The sequence below is a fragment of the Physcomitrium patens genome, chromosome 4 (genome assembly GCF_059467195.1).
Source record: "Physcomitrium patens ecotype Gransden chromosome 4, ASM5946719v1, whole genome shotgun sequence".
Classification (NCBI taxonomy): domain Eukaryota; kingdom Viridiplantae; phylum Streptophyta; class Bryopsida; order Funariales; family Funariaceae; genus Physcomitrium; species Physcomitrium patens.
Window position 1 is genome coordinate 10397196 of NC_143413.1, and position 18920 is coordinate 10416115.

The following is an 18920-nucleotide window of genomic DNA, read 5'->3' on the forward strand; positions in this document are numbered from 1 at the left end:
GATGTAGTAGTAGTAGATGCAGTACTAGCTCTGGAGGTTGATTCTAATAGAAGTTGACCTTTTCATTGGTTTTTCTTTCTAAACAATTCGCAAAGCAAACAATCCTGCAGTTTTACAATCTAAACCTAAATAAACTCAGCCCCAGTAGTATCGCTTATCCAATTTTATGTTTATTCTTGTCAGAAAAGCAGGAAATGCAAATTATAGAAGCTGCAAAGTAGTGGAATTACAGATGCCTCCCGTTCGGGTACAAATACAGTGCATGCAACCCAACTTGCTGGTGTCAAACATTCATTCATTTATTCATACAAGTCGGGGGGTGGGGGTATCTAAAAGATGGTTGAATAAACTATGATCCATCTAGGAATGTTCATCGATGGGGCACCGGCGGTGCTGAAACAAAACTGGGGAAGGAGACGAAGCCGACGATGAAGAAGAAGAAGAAGAGGAATGGCGAGTTTTCCCGAACATCAGCAATGGCAACGGCATCAGTGGGTTCGCCGAGAACGAGGGCAGGAATGAGGAATGTGGGGATGCGAGGAAGGTGGGGGGAAAAGGGAGGCACAAATGGGAAGGGAGAGAGAGAGTGGGATTGCAACGAATGAGGACGAGGAAAGGGGAACTCATCCTCCTCCTCCTCCACCTCGCCGCCCCTCTGACGTCGTCGTCGCCTTCGAAACGGGGAGAAGGTGGTCGTGGGCGTGGAGGGGGACGCACGGAAAGGTGCTCGCAAAAAGAAGCAGCGCCGCATCTTCCCCCCCCGCACACTCAGATGACGGCCGCCAGGTTTTCTATAAACACTCGGGATGGGAAGCACCCAATTCATCTCTCCCAGTGGGCACACTCTCTCTCTCTCTCTCCCACTTCTCGTGGGCTTCTTCGGCTCTCGGGTTGCCGGGAGCTTCCCATTTGCGGGAATTCGCTGCCTGTCTTTTTTCTTTTAAAAAAATATCACCATCTTGATGCTTCTTCACGTGATCTCGCGGATGGTCTGATTTCCGCTCGCTCTTGTTTTGGTACGTGGGTGTGTCAGAAACTTGGTGCCTCTCGGTTGAATGGTTTGGTTGTTGGTTATGATAAATGTATGTATGTATATATATATATATATATATATATATACACTCACTCACTCGTATAGTTGTGTATATTACTTTTTCGGTGAATGTCTGTCTGGTTTAGTTTTCTCCCTATGTTCCGGTGTGATTTTGCTGGAGGACTGCTTTAGTGTCTTAGAATGATGGTGCAATATCAGTCGCTGGAGCCCTGCATGTGTTTGCAGCTCTGAATATATTTCGTCGTAATTAGGTGTTGAGTTGACGATTTATTTTTATTTTTATTTTGTGTGTGTCTGCTTTGTAATTGGCTCTACCAGACTGCAGGTTCAAGCTGAGGTGGAGTTAATACTACTATTCCTTTCTGCGTCTGAGTTGCAATTGGAGCCTGGTGTTCACAGGTACACGGATCATTCTCCTTTCCTTTCCTAATCGTTCGTGTTAGCCAGCTTGGGAGGCTAGAGATGCCGTGGCAGCTTCGCTTGATTATATCGACCATTTATTAATGAACTTGTGCACTGCTTTCATTCCTTAATGAGCATGATTGTGTTGACTAATGTCTGTTGTAGGAGTTACGTCAGGTGTAACAGTCTCGAAAGCATGTTTTAGTCACAGAGATGCTCATGTCTTGCTTGATCCCACTCGCTTAACAGTACGTTTATGATGGCTAACTTTTCAAGACTGGTGTCGGTCATTCGTCCATTCCATATCAGGATTTTTCCGATTCAGGTGAGAAGCAGGCTGTGAGCCGAAATTGAGTGTGCAATGATACGTGAATGCAGTGTCATTGAGTATAATACTGAAAGAGCTATGTGCAGGTTGTTTGATTGGTTCAACGCTTAATCTGCCACAACAACAACAGGGTGTTGGGACAGTGAGGCTTGCACGAGCAAGTCGACAACGAGACTTGAAATGAACTGTTGTGGGCAATGCCGGTGAATCAGAAGCAAACCCTTCTAATGGGCCGGATGAAGTGGAATGCTTAATCCAAATGCAGGCGGTAACCCTTCTGAGCTAAAGAAAGATGCAGAGGTCTAGGGGAGAACTGGCTAGGGTGTGATGAGTGCTTCCGTAAGCAACTCATGCGAGCTCAACCACGTACCCTTGAGACAAGACCCGTCTGCCATCGCACAAGGGCAACGCACCATTGCGTGAGCCCTTGTTGTTTTGTCTATCACTCTTGAGCTATTACAATTTGCGATTGTTTGTGTACCTGGTCAAGGAAAGTCCAAATAAAAAGTGCACAAATATATCGACCGTGTGAGCTATGTGGCTTACGACGACCACGCCTTCAGCGCTTTCGCCAAGCGTGTCAGCCAAGCCACGCTCCACGGCAACTTTCCTAGTCTTCACTCACCCTTGAGCTACCTGCTCCATTGTCTCAATCTGGGACAACAACGTATGACATACAGAGGATGATTGGCTGCAAATACTCAGTCCAATCTGTGGATGTGATTGTGAGCTCCGCGTCGAGAGCGAGTGGATAACTCACGAGCAACCCAGAAAAAGGAACGATCACGCCTCTCGCCGTCTTCCTCGACTCAGCAGCTCTATTTCGGCACGATGGGCAGGAATATAATGCTGATTCTTGTCGAAAGTTATCCACATCATGCCTGCAATGCATTCAACATGGTGAGTGAGCTCCACACATAGTCAATGGATTTCAGCAGCATGAGGAAGTGAAGAAGAAATTTGAGGTCGATGATTCTGCTGCAACACTCTTCGAACTTATCGATGTGGAGTTGTAGAACTAGCATGCTGATGATCAGTGCCAGTTTGTGGTCTGTCCCAAAGTCCATCCGTGGATCTGGATACTTTGCTGTCCTTTAACTGGAGTGTGTATTTATAGTGGGCAGAAAAGAGGCTTTTTTATCATATATAAGAATAGTTCCCCTGATCTAGTTGGATTGTTGCACCTGGAGGCTTGCTAAATGAACAATTTTGGATCCTACAGCGTGGCCAACGGAGTGTTTAATCAAATTTATTTTGCTGTGGAGGAGTTGCATCTTTGTGTGTATTGCACTTTTTTTTCAGTTTTTTTTCAGTTTTTTTTTTTTTTTTTTTTTTTTTTCCATTTTAGTTTGGTACAATGTTATAACTCTCTTATCAAATCACGAGTTACCGAAATTAGAGGAGGGAGAACTCATTGCCATCCATTGCAACCTTGCAAGTTTTCTACATTGATTTGTATTCTTCTTTAAAATTGCTCTTACATAGTTGGTGGTTGTCAACTGTTTATATATATATATATATATATATATATGTTACTGAAATCTAGCTCTCATTCTTTTAATACATCTAAACGTATGTACAATTCTATTTATGTAAAACATAATAATCATTGCAAATTACATAATTAAAAAAAAGTGTACTTTGGAGGAAAATACTATTAAACAAATTACTTCAATCGTGAGTCATCACCAATTTTTTTCGAAAGAAAGATGGAGACCATGATTTCTTTGCAAATTTCCGTAATTTAAATTCTATGGAACTAACTGTTCTCTTTGCATTGATGATTCAGCAAATTTTTGAAAAAAGTCTTTTATGAAATGTAAATCTCCATATTGCTTAAAGACGTGTCTAAAGTTTATTTTCATTCAAAGTATAAAACTTTTAAACAAACATTACTTTTTTTGGTCTTTAAACTTACTACTCTATTCAAAAATTCAATAACATCTAGAATTGATTCTAAAATTTGATAAATTTGATTCATATGTAATATAGAAGTACAAATAAAAAGATAAAATTTTGCATTCATAAAAAAAAAATTATATATTTATATATGTGTGTGTATATATATAGTATTATTACACCCATGGTTTTAGATAGTTCTTTTATTTTTGTTTTTCACATTAATGTCAATTCATCAAAATTTCACACATATACAAATTTTAATTTATAAAAATTTCATTATTATGTAAGAATAGGTGGTTTGATTGTATGCACCCTTATGTCAGACATTATGTGCTACAAGGTGGCCAACTGCAATTTTGGACCATTAACCTATGCAATCTAGTGGCAGTGATGATTTAGAATAAGTTGAAATTAAGATAGGTCCTATTATCAAAAGAATTATCTTATCTATAGTGCATTGTAGATAGAGATGCTTTAAAATGTAGATGGGATTTTTAACACATATATAAAATTATCCACAATTTTTAAAACTATTTTTAGAAGAACTAAACTCTTTGTAAATGTGCAAAAATTATCAATATAAATAAATGTGCAGAAATTGATTTTTATATCTTATCAAAATCACTATCAATAGATTATTTCAATTTACAAATAGCTTTCCAATATATTATTAATAAAAATTCTCTTTGATTTTATCTAAATCACTAAAAAAAAATTTATGATTCTAATCTTTAAAATATATATTATATAAAATCAAATCTTATCATGTTAAATAAAACCATGAAAATTGTTAAAAAGTTGCAAAACATATAAAATATGCATCTCTGTCTTGTATGCAAAAAGTCCTTGGTTTGATGATTGATAACTTTCAATAATTTTACCTCATGACAATTTACTTGCAAATGATATTGAAGTCCATATCATTAGAAAAAACATTGCCTTCACCTTTCTTTCCCCTCTTTTATATTCTTTCGCTTAAATGACTGTTATAACAACCATGTAATAGAGCCACTAACCAAGAGTGGCTGCAAATATAAATTTAACATATGTTAAGTTATAAAACAATTGCAATTCCAACATAAGTAAGAAAACTTACACCATAAAACATAAACCGTCTCCTGGCAATGTAGAGGCAAGATAGTACGAGAGCTCATAATCCATCAGGCATTAGAAACTCTTAGTTAGGCTGTAACATACTACGTTTATCCTAACTCCAAGTCAACAAAAAAAATTGCGAATGGTTCAACTCAATCGCACGTCAATGTCACAAAGGGCAATATCTGTCACTGTCTTCGTTTGCAAGTAGGCCAACCTCTAGTCAAATAAATCGATTCAGAAAACATCAAATGTGTACACATTGTTTAGCTACTTCAAAACGAGCTAGCTTCGCGGTAGAGTGGAATAGTATCATAGTTGATGTCCTCTCACAAGATGTAACATCAACACTGGTTCGGTGATGTTCACAGAAACACTAAGCCATTTGCAAGACTACAGTACAAGGAAATGTACTCCAGCTAGAGGCACAACCATGCTTCCCAGTACCTACGAGGAAACACCTAGAGGGATAGAACTACTTCATCCCAGAACCATCTGTTACATGGCAGATGTGAATGAAACTAGACGAGAGCTACACATAACACCCAGGATTACATGCTTTTTTCCCACCCGTGCCCTATAACAATACTAAGGATGCAAGATAACACAAACCATCCAGCAAAGAAGAGTCCTACTTTGTCGTTAACTCCGTCGTCCTCAGGTGGTACCTGTGCATGATATTTTACATCAGGGGGATGAGAAAGTGAACTCAATGTATTACTAACTCTCTGCTCTGCTAGCTGATCTCTTATGACGAAAGGGAAGATAGGTGCACAATAAAATCGCAACAATAGAACGAAAGGGTCCACATTTGGAACCTCAAGAGGGCTGATTGTTGATGTAATAGCAGGAGTAAGAAACAAAGACATGAAAATGAAAAAAGAAATCTCATATTACAAGTTCTGTGTGAGGTAAGAGTATGTCTTACAACTAGAGACGTGGGATCTTGGAGACGCTGGGTTATATCAGCCTCGTACGGCCAAGCGTAGTCAACTGTGTGTGTTGCCTTACGCAACAGGCACCAATCGTACAACCGCCGCTCTTCTTCAGACGTCAGGAGATCAACAGAATCCTATAGAAACCCACGGTCCAAACTTAATGGCAGTATCTCAGGGTCACTGTCTCACTCAGTAACTTAGAGCATATGAAGCTTAACCCTGACCTCCCTGGTTGAGCTTGAGGACCCAGATTCACGACTCTCACCAACTCATCGAGAGAGAAACAAGAGAAATTATAGTTCATATTCAAGCACTGATAGCATCTAAGGTGTTAATCAAAGAATGAGTTTCAATATTGAGATAGGACCGGCACATCAGCACTGGATCACATTGACGATTGACAGGTGGCTACTTGGATTACTCTAAGGAATATATCACATGTCCGCCTGCAACTAGCCAGGTAGTCACATTAACTTGGACTCAACTTCAAACAAGATCGACTATATAGCCTACATGCCGTAATGTCATGATATACAGATACAGTCTAGAGTCAGGATTATAAACACAACGTACCTTCAATTTGTTGAGAATCTCCTCAGTCTCTGATTCCGACAAATTTTTTTGCCGCACTTCCGCACATCGCTCTTGGTATGTTTTGACAATCTGCAAGATATTAACATCAATAACAAGAACAGTTCATCTATGTTCGCACACGGGATCTCTGCAGAGAACATTCTGTACTCGACATAATACTCCAATTCTCGAACATGAATGATATCACCGTTAAACAAGAAATTCAATCACGTGCGAAAGCACCTCTGATGCGTTCTAATGCAATAGTCGACGATACCCATGTAATTGGGTTAGTTACATGAAGAGAGAATCACCTCTGATGAGGAAGCTTCTGGATTAACACCCAACCTTCCATAGTGGTCTTCCACGATAATGTCTGATGAACAACATGGAATAAAGATAAGCGTCGTGAAGCTATACCTCTGTTATAATATGAGTCGATAGACCAGCTATTAGGACGAGTAACTTCCATCTTTGCCATCAACAGTTCAGATACCAAATTTAGAACGGTTTGACTAGTTTACGAGAAAGCAGAACGATACAACCTGGTTTGGGCATGGTCACAATCATATCTAACCTACAAAACCTTTTACGGAAATATTCCAACCCCAACATGCGGACATGGACAATTCTAACAGGAGCCGATTTGGTTCTTGGTGGAGCATGAATCGATGGGAGTTGCAAGAGCTGGATGAATGCGGCAAAGCTTTTGCATTCTGTCCAAGATTTGGGCTTTTAACATAAGTGGAAGCATCAAAGTTTCAACGCTGTGTTCAAGCCGTACGCTCGTAAAGTAAATTGATCATGTCGAGAAACGGCTGGAAATCGCATGCAAATATATGAAATAATGAATCACAAGCTTGACACTTTTAACTGAGAATCGCCCAATATATAGGTCAAGGGGAGAGAGAGAGAGAGCGAGACAAAGAGGAAAAGCCAATGTTAGAAAGACTTACTTTGGCCAGTTATGGCGCTGAGAATGTTTTCTTCATTGATGAGGGACTTTGAGGCGGGTGCGGTGGGTGTCAATGCCACTGCTTCGGTTGGTGTAGGACTTTCAGTTTCGACTGTAGAGGTGGGAGCAGATGTGGATTCTGCTCTCACCACCAGACCTGAAGCTCTTCGACTTTGAGATATCCTCGTAATACTACACGAGGGTCTTTGGGTTCTCGAAGTAACATTTGTAGACACTGGAGACAATAGCTGACACTGGGCTGGAAGGCACTGCATCATGGTGCTCAACTGTCTAACCACACAATACTACAAATCTTGCACGAGCAACTACAGATGGGGGAATAAGACTCTCTCCACCTTCAATCTCAGCTGCAGCCGCAACTTCTGCCAGAGATTCACACGCACAGGAAAAAACCATCTCAAACCTACATATCGATTAAAAATTGATTCAGCTTCGACAGTTTTTGTTTTAATCAAGTCCAGACGATGCAAGAACAGAAGTATTAACCAGTAACGACAAGAAAATACGTAGTTAAACTAATGGACAACAACCCAGCTCTCAGACTTGTCAACTACACTCCCGAACAATCCCAAATGCCATAAATCTCCCACCAGTGGTTGTGCTATCAGGAGGAACATTTTTTGCCCTGAATTCTACGACTGTTACAGGTAACGTACGCCATGAGTACATTTCGGGGAAAAACCTAGATTTCTGAATTTGTGGATATTCGACGATCTTGTCTTTCGTAAGTAAAACGGTGAAGTAATGGATGAAAGGCAATCACAAGAACTTCTGGACAAGTGTGATTAGACCAGAGTGGATTCGGGTGGCAGAGAGCGAGGCATGAAGCTCGGATGCAGAGATGGGCGTGCGATCAGCAGTTAGAGGTGCCTGTGCACCGAGGCAATCTGGGCCACTCGTCCACGCAACTTTGTGAATTCCAACCAGGTCGATTTACCCACCATTGTGTGGAGGTCTATATTTTATCCAGACAATTTGACTTCCACATTCTCATTGAACATGAGGGAGACTTAACACATTGCAGTGTTTCGTAACACGTCTGGACCGTCTTTCTCACCAGTGTCGTATCAGCGCAGAAGATTAAATGGTCCATTGCTCATTCCCGTGCATTCAGCAGTCGAGGTAAGGAACAAGGCACTGTTTCGTGGAGCTCAAGGTGGTGTGAAACAAGGCTTCACAGGCCTCGTTTAAAACACCAGTACTGTTGCGCAGCGCCTAAATTACAGTTCCTAATGTGCATTCTCAATCGACCAGTTGCACTAAGCGAAAATGCATCACAATCACATGCTGGAGCACAAAAATCGGTGTGTGAACGTCTCAAAACAACTCGGTCGAAATTCTCGCAAACCCACATCAGAGAACGGCACAGCAATATCAGAATCTCCTGGGTTTCGACAAAAGCATGACGCGATTCGGAGAACTTTGGTTGCATGATACAATCTCTAATTGCCCAATTTCTGCGATTCTTCAACTCTCTTGCTCCTCCCGAAAGAATAAACAGCAGCGTCAAAAGCACAGGTAGACCACAAACTGAATGATACCATAGAAATGCACTTGTTCCGTGATTGCAAACTCTGAGCAAACACGCAGAGCTGCAAAAACTAAGACAACAGATCGAGAAGCGATGAAGACCATGTAGACGAAGAATCCCACGCCGCTGAAATCGTACCTCGTGAATCGGATGAACAGAATTTTATTACATCCATTTATGACCTTCATCCTGTTTGGTGATGGATGAAACCTGGCGTTCCCACTGTAAGTTACCATAAAATTCTACCATAAAATTCTATCCATGGTGTGTTTTTTGAAACTGTGTTGATCAATTTTATTATCATTTTTATTGTTATTTTTTGGTTTGGCTGTTGGCTTAGGGACGTAGCAGTAGAAATGATATTACTTGGTAGTGTTATATACTTCTACGAGTAACTTTGTGGGGCCATGGTTTTCACAATTAGAATTGGTTCACTGCCACCATTTTGCAATAGCTTTCTGTATCCCATATGAAAAAATAAATAAAAAAATAAAAAAATAAATAATGATACAAATAAGCCACTTTGAAGGTATAGAATATAATTTATTTATTTTTGCTTGTGAGGGACATGTACTTGAAATTTGGCATTCACCTATTTCTATTTTACATTAGCTCAAACTTTCCAAGAATTCAAGTTGAAGTTTTAAAAATTAAAAATTAAGAATAAGAAACTTTAAAATCATTGATTGAAATCTTAAAATATCATCTATATTTGAATGGCTGGAAAATAATTTCTTTAATAAAATTCTTACATGTTAATATAAACCACAAAATTAAAATGATTTCTATTATTTATACATACACATATATATATATATATAGAATTAATATATTTAATAATAATTATAATAAGTTAGATCTAGTTAATATTCTTATATAAATAAATTAAAAATAAAAATATTTAGTCTACAATAAATTATATATTTTAACTAATTTAGAAAACTTAATAAAATGTATGAAATAAAAGACAATAAAATATCTTTAAAGAGTACTTATTATTATAAAATAAATTTAAATAATAAATATATATAATAGAAAAAAAATTAAATATTTGATGTAAATGTTTTTACTTTTAAAATGAAACAATTCCACTTCATGATATTTTTTGTGAAAAATAAAATAAAAAGATCTATCCAAAGATATATATGTATATATATATATATATAATTAAAATTATTTTAAATAAATATATATTTTGATAATGATGTTTAAGTATTGGGGATACTAAATAGTGGCATTAAGAGTTTTTTTTTAAGAAAACATTATATACAATATATCATCTTTTAATCTCAAAATAAATTATTTAAAATTTACATTAATGAACACCAAATGTTAAGAATAAAAAATTGAAGAATGTAATTAAATAAATGAGATGTGTCTCAAAGGAAGATGATTAAAAAATATTAAAAAAATTAAAAAATATTTATAACTAATAAGAAATTGGAATAACTATTGCTAAGGATAAAAAAGCTATATACCCTTGAAACTAGACTAGAAGTGAAAAAGGAGTTAATGAGAGTGATAAAGATATTACTCTTGCATCTTTATGTAATAGTAATTGAAGAATTACATGGTGTTGTTTTATAGGTTATTTGACATGCGTTTAACTTGCAAAACATGTGTTCAACTTGCAAGGCAAGTTTCCAACATGTGTGTCATATGACTAACTTGTAAAGAAAGTAGTTAATATATGCAATATGTAGCCAATTAATTTATCAAGTTTTCAATCTATCAATGACCTACAAATACTAAAAATGTCAAATCCGTAACTAAAAAGCTTCTAAGAAACTTTTTGATAAGATATTATTAAATTTACATACTTCTATCTAATTCCTTTTATTTAAGTAAATACTAATATTAATATATATATATATATTAGTACTATATAAAATTGAGGTTGTATTAAAAATTTCTTTTTAATATTAAATTGTTACTTTACTTTCTTTATTCCACTTAAGTTTTTTTTTACAAGTCAAATATATAAGTAGACCTGTAACTTAAAAAAAATATTGATAAAAATCTTATAATAATTTATAAATTTTAAAAAATATTTGATATCAATTATAATTCTTAAAATCTTCTAATCTATTATGATTTAAATTTTATTAGGATTTATTATAAGGCTATCATTTGAGATGATATATCCAAAAAAATCAACTTAATTTGTTTAAAATACCCACTTTTCCATCTTGTTGTATAATCTTATATCTTTAAGTCTTTTTAATGTATAATAGATATAAATTTTATGCTCTTTTATATTTTTTAAGTAGATTAGAATGCCATATAATTAAAAAACAACAAAATCATCTAATAATCCTCAAAAAACATCATTCATTACATACTAAAAAACAAATGAAATTTTTTTGAATCCAAAAGGCATGAAATTTTATTTAAAATACAATCTACCATTCATCTCTTTCTTTAATGTATACCAAGTTATATACTCCTTGTAGATTTATTTTTGTATAGATCTTTGCTTGATTTAATTGATCAAAATTTTAAATTATTGAAGATATTCGTCATTTATTTTCAAAAATGATTTTATTGAATCTTTTATAATTTGCATACATCTATGATGATTTATTTTTTTTCTTTAAAAATAAGATAAGTGCTCTTGTTAGAAATTTTGAATGACATATGAAGTTTTTTGGAAATTTTTCATTAAATTTATTTTAAATAAAGTAAATTCATTTTGTAATAAATTATAGATTAAGCCAAATGATAGTTGAGTTTTTACTTGAAGATAAATTGAGCAATCATAAGAACAATGCTTTAGAAGAATATTTGCATTCTTCTTCTCAAAAATGTTTTAATGATTCTTATATTAAATTGAAATGCCACTTCAAGTTTTTCCTTCATTAGAAATGAGTGAAGCATAAATAAATAAATAAATAACTAAATGATTGTTCTTTTGCAATATGTATAAAAATTCTTATATCTATAAATAAAAATTTGGTTGTTTTTAATTTATAGATTTTGATTTAATTAGTAAAAATATTAATTATACCATGGAAAAAATTAAAATTACATGAAATATAATCTGTTTAAAGATTATACTTTTTTACCTATAATAATCTTAATATAGTTGGTTTAGATGGAAAACTAATTATATTAAATATCACTAAGCTATTATGACTATTTGTTGCTACAGCTATAGAAATAATTTCATTTGTAATATCTTCAAAAGACAAAAGATAGCCATCTTTGACTTCCACTTACATGAGCTCAATTTTTGTTATTGGAGGTATTTTATTTCTTTTGACAAAATCCTCATTTAAACAAGTTGAAGCTCCTAAAAGTAACAAGATAGATGTGTGATTTTTAGATCCTAAATAAACATCTATTATAAAACAAAGCGATGGTTTTAAAGAGAGAATAAGATCTATATTAAGTATTGCATAAGATCACAACCACATAAATTCTATTATAGTTGAAAAAATTTATTTTTCAATATATTATCTTCTTTGATAACTAAACTTTTCATTCTATAGTTGCATTTCTTTTTGAAACAAAGTTAAAGAAAGTACTTAGTTTTTTTATAATATAAGTACAATCTTTCATAATAATGTTAAGTTTTTTTTTTTATTTTTTAGTGAGAAGTTTAAAATGCATTACATCAATTTGCATGTCTTTTACTTTCAAATGTATGTATTGAGAAGATGCTAGTATTACCATTGAATTGTTGAGATATTGAAATACAGTTATGCGGCTCTGAGTTCAAAATTCAAAAAGTTAATTGTCACACTTTAGAAAAAAATCAATTGCTTAGCTTAATGTTTAAAGATTAAAAAAAATAATATTGATTTTTTTATCTTATATTATAATTCATAAAAATATTAGTTGATAAATGCAACATCATCTTATTTGATATCAATTGTATATTATCTAAATTACAAATTATATAGTGATATTAACAATTTTTTTGATATAAAATATAAATCTTGTTAGTTGGAGCATAAATTATATATATTTTTTATATAGATTAAAAATCTATCAAAAAAATATCTAAATTATTCAATATTAAATCATGTCATTCAAAAAAAGATAAAAATTATGATGAAATTAAATGTAAAAGTAGTATTGTAATAAATTTAACTTATAATCTTAGAATTAGAAAAATTTGTGGTTCAAACTCAATTATCAATTTTACCTCATTGATAAATCCTTTAAACTTTGATCTTGTACCATTAAACTTCTTTGGCAATGCAATATTTAGTTCTCTAATGCCAAAATAATATTTTACTAAAGAAAAAGTAATATGATTTGATATAGATAAATAAGCGGCTCTAATAATATCTATAAGTTTACTTTCAACTACTCTTGTTTCTCTTTATGGTCGTAAATTGAATTGATGCATTATAAGCATGAATTCTTACATTTGTGTTATTGTAACTTTTTTTTCAATAAGGTCTTTTATAATAATACAATAAAAAAAAAAGATGTCAAATATTACTTGATGAAATAAAAAAAATTAAAAAATATGTTCATTCAAGAAAAAATTGGAATAGCTATTTCCAAACATAATAAAGCTATAGACTCTTGAAAATAATCTAGAAATAAGATAGGAATTGATAAGAATAAAAAGGTCTTATTTTTATTTTTATATATAGTATATAATTAAAAAAAAACTATGTGATAGTACTCTATAGGTTATTCAATATGTATCCAACTTGTGGGATACAAATCTTATTTATAAGATAAGTTTCCAAAATGTGTACAAAATTGCCAACATACAACATGTGGCCAGCTTGTAAAACAAGTAGTTAATATGTGTAACATATGGCCAACTTATTAGCTAAGTTTTCAATCTACTAATCATTTGCAAATACTTTGGAAGTCAAATCTGCAACTATAAAGCTTTTAAAAAGCTTCTTCATGAGAAATTATCAAATTTATCTACTTATACATAATTCCTCTTATCAAAATATATATTAGTATTAATATATATCTCTATAATACCAAAATTAATGGAATAGCTTAAAAAAAGTTAAATGATTAAATTTTATTATAAATAAATAAAATTCTAGATATATTAATTTAATTAATTTAATAATATATTAAAATATCAAATTAAATAGTAATAAAAAAAAATATATACATAATAATGAAGTTCAACAAGTGGTCCATATAAGTGATAGTCACAATGGAATAAAATAAATGTATGAATATAAAGTACAAAAATCTATATTTATAATATTCACTCATTTATAAGTAAAATAAGAGTGTGACAACAAAATATATTACAACATGGAAGAAGATAAAGAATAAAGAGTGAAAAAATAAAAAATAAAATATTTTCGATTCTTAAATTAAATATTAAAGATTAATTCTATTAAAGAAATTATAAATTAATTTTTTTATATTTAAATATTTAAAAAATAATAATTATTTATCTAAATTTAATCAAAAATTATAATAAATATTATATAAAAAATACTTGATTAAAATAATTAATGGCTATTAAAAAAAAGTAATCTCATACTTTTTAAAATCTTTCACTCTAAGCAATAAAATTTTATTCAATAAAATTTATTTATTATTGACCACGTTAATTTGTATAATTTAGTTTTTATCTTTAAACATAAAAAAAAAAAAATCAAGTTTTGGTAAATATAATAGTAAGTGTTTAATCTTTTATATAAAATAAATTTTCTACAAACCTCTTATTAAATTGTAGAAAATTATAGAAAATTTAATTTATATTAAAATATTTATTTTTAAAAAATATATCTTATATTTAATTAAATTTAGAAAAAATATCATATATATTCCTGAAATTTATTGGAATATGAAGTATATCCATGTATTATTGATAATAGTAAATTTACCCCTCATTCCTTACTTTTGTAATAATTGCAAAGTTATGCTTGATAGTCATAAGCTATTTCTTCATCTTTTTTTTAATTACAACTGCTATGCAAACTGTTTGTCAAGTCCACACCAATATTGCCCATTTTCAAACTCCTTGTCCTCAGAACCAAAAAGACTGTTGGCTCTCTTGACATTATTGAAGATCTTCATGTGCTTGTTGCCAACAATGTCTACATGTTCTTGGAAGTTTTCTTCCGAATTCTTAGTACCAAAGATCTCTTTGTCTTGAGTACAGTGATAATAGTGGTGGTGGTCTCCATAGTGGTTTCAGCTATCATTGAATTTTTGATTGTCAAATAAAAGACTCTTTTTTATCAATCTAGATAAGAATCTATTATTACTTGAGTATGAGACTCTATGAAATTTTTGGAACATTCATCCTTACTTCATCATTGAATGAAATTTGTATCGATGATCTAAAATCTGATATTTGTGCCAAATACTCAGATCTTTGTACATATGTACTTTAGTCTACATCAACGGTCTCGTAACAAGATAGTAAGCCTCTTTTGTTTTGATCATTGATTTTATTGTTCTCCCATGGTATCATAACAAGAGATCTATCCTCTCTTTCTTTTAGATTGTATTCTTGTACTCACTTACATCTCTCTTTTAGATTGTATTCTTTTACTCACTTACATCTCTCTTTTAGATTCTTATTCGTTTTAATTTTTTTTTGATAAATTCCAACTTTTATTCTCTTATTGGCGATAGCTTTCTTGAGAAGGAAGCACATTTATCTTAAGTGAGATTTAAGTGCTCTTCCAACTTTACATTTAAGGATGCCAAGAGACATGTAAAAGTTGGTGCTCTATTTCAAAGCAATATCAGATACTAGTACCAATCCTTCTTCCAAGAGTACACTGTTTTCTTGAACATTGATTTTTATTTCTTTTTCTTTGAGATCTCAAAATCTCTTACTATCTTTCCTGCATCACTTGTGAGATTATTTTTTTTTATTTTTTCAGTCCAGCATTTCATGGATAATCAATCATTACTTAATTCTTGTCTTATCATCAAAAAGCATTATTTTTCTTTCTTAGACTTCTTGAGCAACATGAGCAATCTCAAAACCATATGCTCAAAAAAGACTATACTCATAAATTCAAAAAATTATAAATATTGGGCTATCACTTCTTAAAGTATGTTAAAAAAAAAAGATCTTTAGGATCTTATTGAATCATAGCCATTACCAATTGGGACAACTTCTATGGAACCGAAATCCAAGACATTGTTAGATCTAAATCTATAAGAACCTGATATCATTCAAAAATAGAAACATAGACCTAAAGCCATAATCTAGTTATCTTTAGTTTCAAATCTTTGTCACAACATCATCAACATATCAGACATATGTGATGATTGGCAATCTTTGAGCACCATATTCAATACAAATATCATATCCAATATCATTATTATATTAAATTTCTAGAAAAATACTCAAATAATTGATTACTAAGACATTACAACATTCATGCAGCGAATAAATAATATAATCTGGAACCTCAAAGCCATCAAATAGGTACCATCTAATAAAGTTTTAGTACATCAAATTCTCAATTGGTTACCATGAAAATTTGATAAAATAATGTTACAAATCTAGTGTTGTTCTCGTTGTGTTCAAGCTTCAATATACCAAAGCAATTGAACTAATAGAAGTCGATTCGAACACGAAGAAATACTGGTTATATGAATTGGATTTATTAGTGTCACAATTGATTGTACTTTAGCTATCTAAAATCAATTATCAAACTACAAAACACCAAGGCTTATTACTTCTGTCTTAATTCAACACCTAATCCATTCTATGACTATCAATTCAACAATACTTCCATATTCTTATCAGTTCATCTTCCACTTACTCTCTTTGTGGTTTATATATATTCAATTACTGATCTCCAACTTACCTATTATATTCAGTTTTTCAATTCATCACATAGAATTCAGTATCTTCACTTAATACAACATAATTCGATAATCTCAATTCTCAAGGTCACTGATTTTCTCCAAAATGGTCAGTCCAAAGTCATATTTCACAATATTCTAATCACAGTTTCAACAATACTTCTCTCAATCACAATTCTTCATAAGCAAATAATAAAAGCAAAGAAAACAAAGAGGTAGCACCAAGCTTATTCCAACTTATGACTCTCATAGTCTGGCCCTTCGATCTTCTTTTTTTCAACCTCTTTATTCTACCAAAAGATGGATCGTTGTCATATTACATGCTATCTTGCTTGAAAATACACCGGACATTTGGCTGTGAAAGATAAAATAGTATTTTGTAAGTATCCAGGTAGGCTAGTGGAATTTCAACCATCTAAATACAAACTATTTCGGATTTCAATGTAAAAGCTTAATCCCAATAAAAAATGCTTAAAAATACTATTTTTAATAACTTTAAGATATTATAAGCACAAAATCTTTTATTATTTGTTAGTTTTTATTTTTTTATTATTTTATTTTATTTTATTCTATTATTTTATTTTGTTATTTTTAATCCTAACTCTAGACAGCGAGCTTTAGCAAGCTATAATTTTCAATCTGACCGTCCGATTGTTGTAAATTTCTACCACTACTATCTTTGTAAGTCTTCTAAATGCTCAAGAAGTTTCAATCTAATCTAACTTACAGGTTGTAAGAAAATACCATTAATCCACACTAATGTATCTTGACCGCCGTCTAGAAGTCCTCGACTTACCATACCAAAAGTCACCTTATTCCAGCTGATAGATCTCCAGATATTATAGAAACCCTAAACAATCCCAATCTGCTAACTTTCGATACCTCTTTACACTAATGGTCAAATATCCTCTATCTGTTCATCAAATTAACACCAACTTTTGCATGCATTTGGCATACTTAACCTTCTAGACACTTCTAAATTTCAACCGCAGAAGTTTTTTCAATTTCACAAAACAGTCAAGAGTACCAGCCGTTACTTTATTACAAAAAAACCCAATTCACCAATACAAACACTGACTTTCAGCAACAATTGCAAAATTCCTTCCAAATTCTATGAAAAATCCAATTCTACACCTTTCGAAGGAACTTGAAGCTAGTTCTCCAACCCCAAAATCCTAATCTTCGAATGTCCCTTTTTTTATCCTCTCCTCTCTTTTAACTCCGTGTGGTCTCTTTTTCTCTTGCCCTAGATTCCAAATTAGAATAGTTGACGGCACTTCCCCAAAATTCTTATCTCAGAGGATCTTTCCACGGAAAGGACATTTCTCCCAAAATGGCATAAAGAACAGAACAGATTGAAATGGAACCAAAGCCTCCGTATTCGGGACCTCATTGGATTGCCCAACCAAGTCAGGTCTCATACTGGGTAAGAGGTCCATATCAAGACCTAGATTGGATGTCTCCGTAATTGGATCAAATTGGCCCTTCATATCAGACTCACCCGAATATTAAATTGGTCCTTTTTCCTTTTTCCGACTCATGGTAAGAATGGCTCGGTCTCATTCCACTCGATTTATCAGAGAATCTTCAGGACCTTGATTTATCTCCTCAATTTTTCCTTGGCTTTGGATCTGCTGATCTTGTTTATTGAAATTAGACGGAGCATTACATTGCTGATAAGTATGCCTCGACTGCTTGTAATTCCTTCACACTAGCACATAATCATTATTGGTTTTGGGATTGAAACATTTATTGGCATAATGACCAACCTGTTTGCAACAAAAATGACGAAGTGGTCTTCCTGCACCCCCATCATGCATATTGGATGTCTCCACCGATATATACTTACCAAGCTTGTTCCATGTAGGATTAGAAAATGATCTTGATTGTTCCATTGGTACGGATGGTACTTGGTTCGATGACACAGGTAGGGTGACATTAACTAACCTTGAATATTGGTACTAGAATTGGACATTGTTTTTAACATCCAAGATGACTAAATATTAATAATATCTTTTTCATTTATATTTTCACTATATAGTCGTGTTACAACACAATACCATCGACTAGCAGATTTCAAAGATTATGACCATTTGAATTCTTAACTATTTGTTCCACTAACAACCTACTGTTACCAACTAAACTACCTAACCATAAGTCTAATTCTCAAGGTTGTCAATAACTAACCAATAACTTATCTCAAAATTTATTTACGTATTCTACATAGCCCCACTCCTAATTGTGCAATGCCTTCACAAATATACAATTGTTACCTATCTATAAACTACTTAACAAAACTCTACAAAGATACTATTTCTTCTAGCCCACCCAATTGATCATTTGCT

At 32.7% G+C, this 18920-nt stretch overlaps 2 protein-coding genes across 2 annotated transcripts; one reads left to right on the forward strand and one right to left on the reverse strand.

The window, feature by feature from the left end:
• Positions 1–403: 403 nt before the first annotated feature.
• LOC112281134 (uncharacterized) lies at positions 404–3048 on the forward strand. The gene is made up of 3 exons (XM_024517337.3): positions 404–1016; positions 1373–1453; positions 1871–3048. The coding sequence occupies exons 1-2, from the start codon at positions 602–604 to the stop codon at positions 1399–1401; spliced, it is 444 nt and encodes a 147-aa protein (XP_024373105.1). The 5' UTR covers positions 404–601; the 3' UTR covers positions 1402–1453; positions 1871–3048.
• A 1951-nt stretch (positions 3049–4999) lies between these two features.
• LOC112280858 (NAD(P)H-quinone oxidoreductase subunit U, chloroplastic) lies at positions 5000–7809 on the reverse strand. The gene is made up of 5 exons (XM_024516745.3): positions 7249–7809; positions 6607–6668; positions 6293–6382; positions 5710–5853; positions 5000–5449 (listed from the first exon to the last, which is right to left on the reverse strand). Exons 1-5 carry the CDS (start codon positions 7523–7525, stop codon positions 5333–5335), a joined length of 690 nt encoding a protein of 229 aa, XP_024372513.1. The 5' UTR covers positions 7526–7809; the 3' UTR covers positions 5000–5332.
• Positions 7810–18920: the final 11111 nt, after the last annotated feature.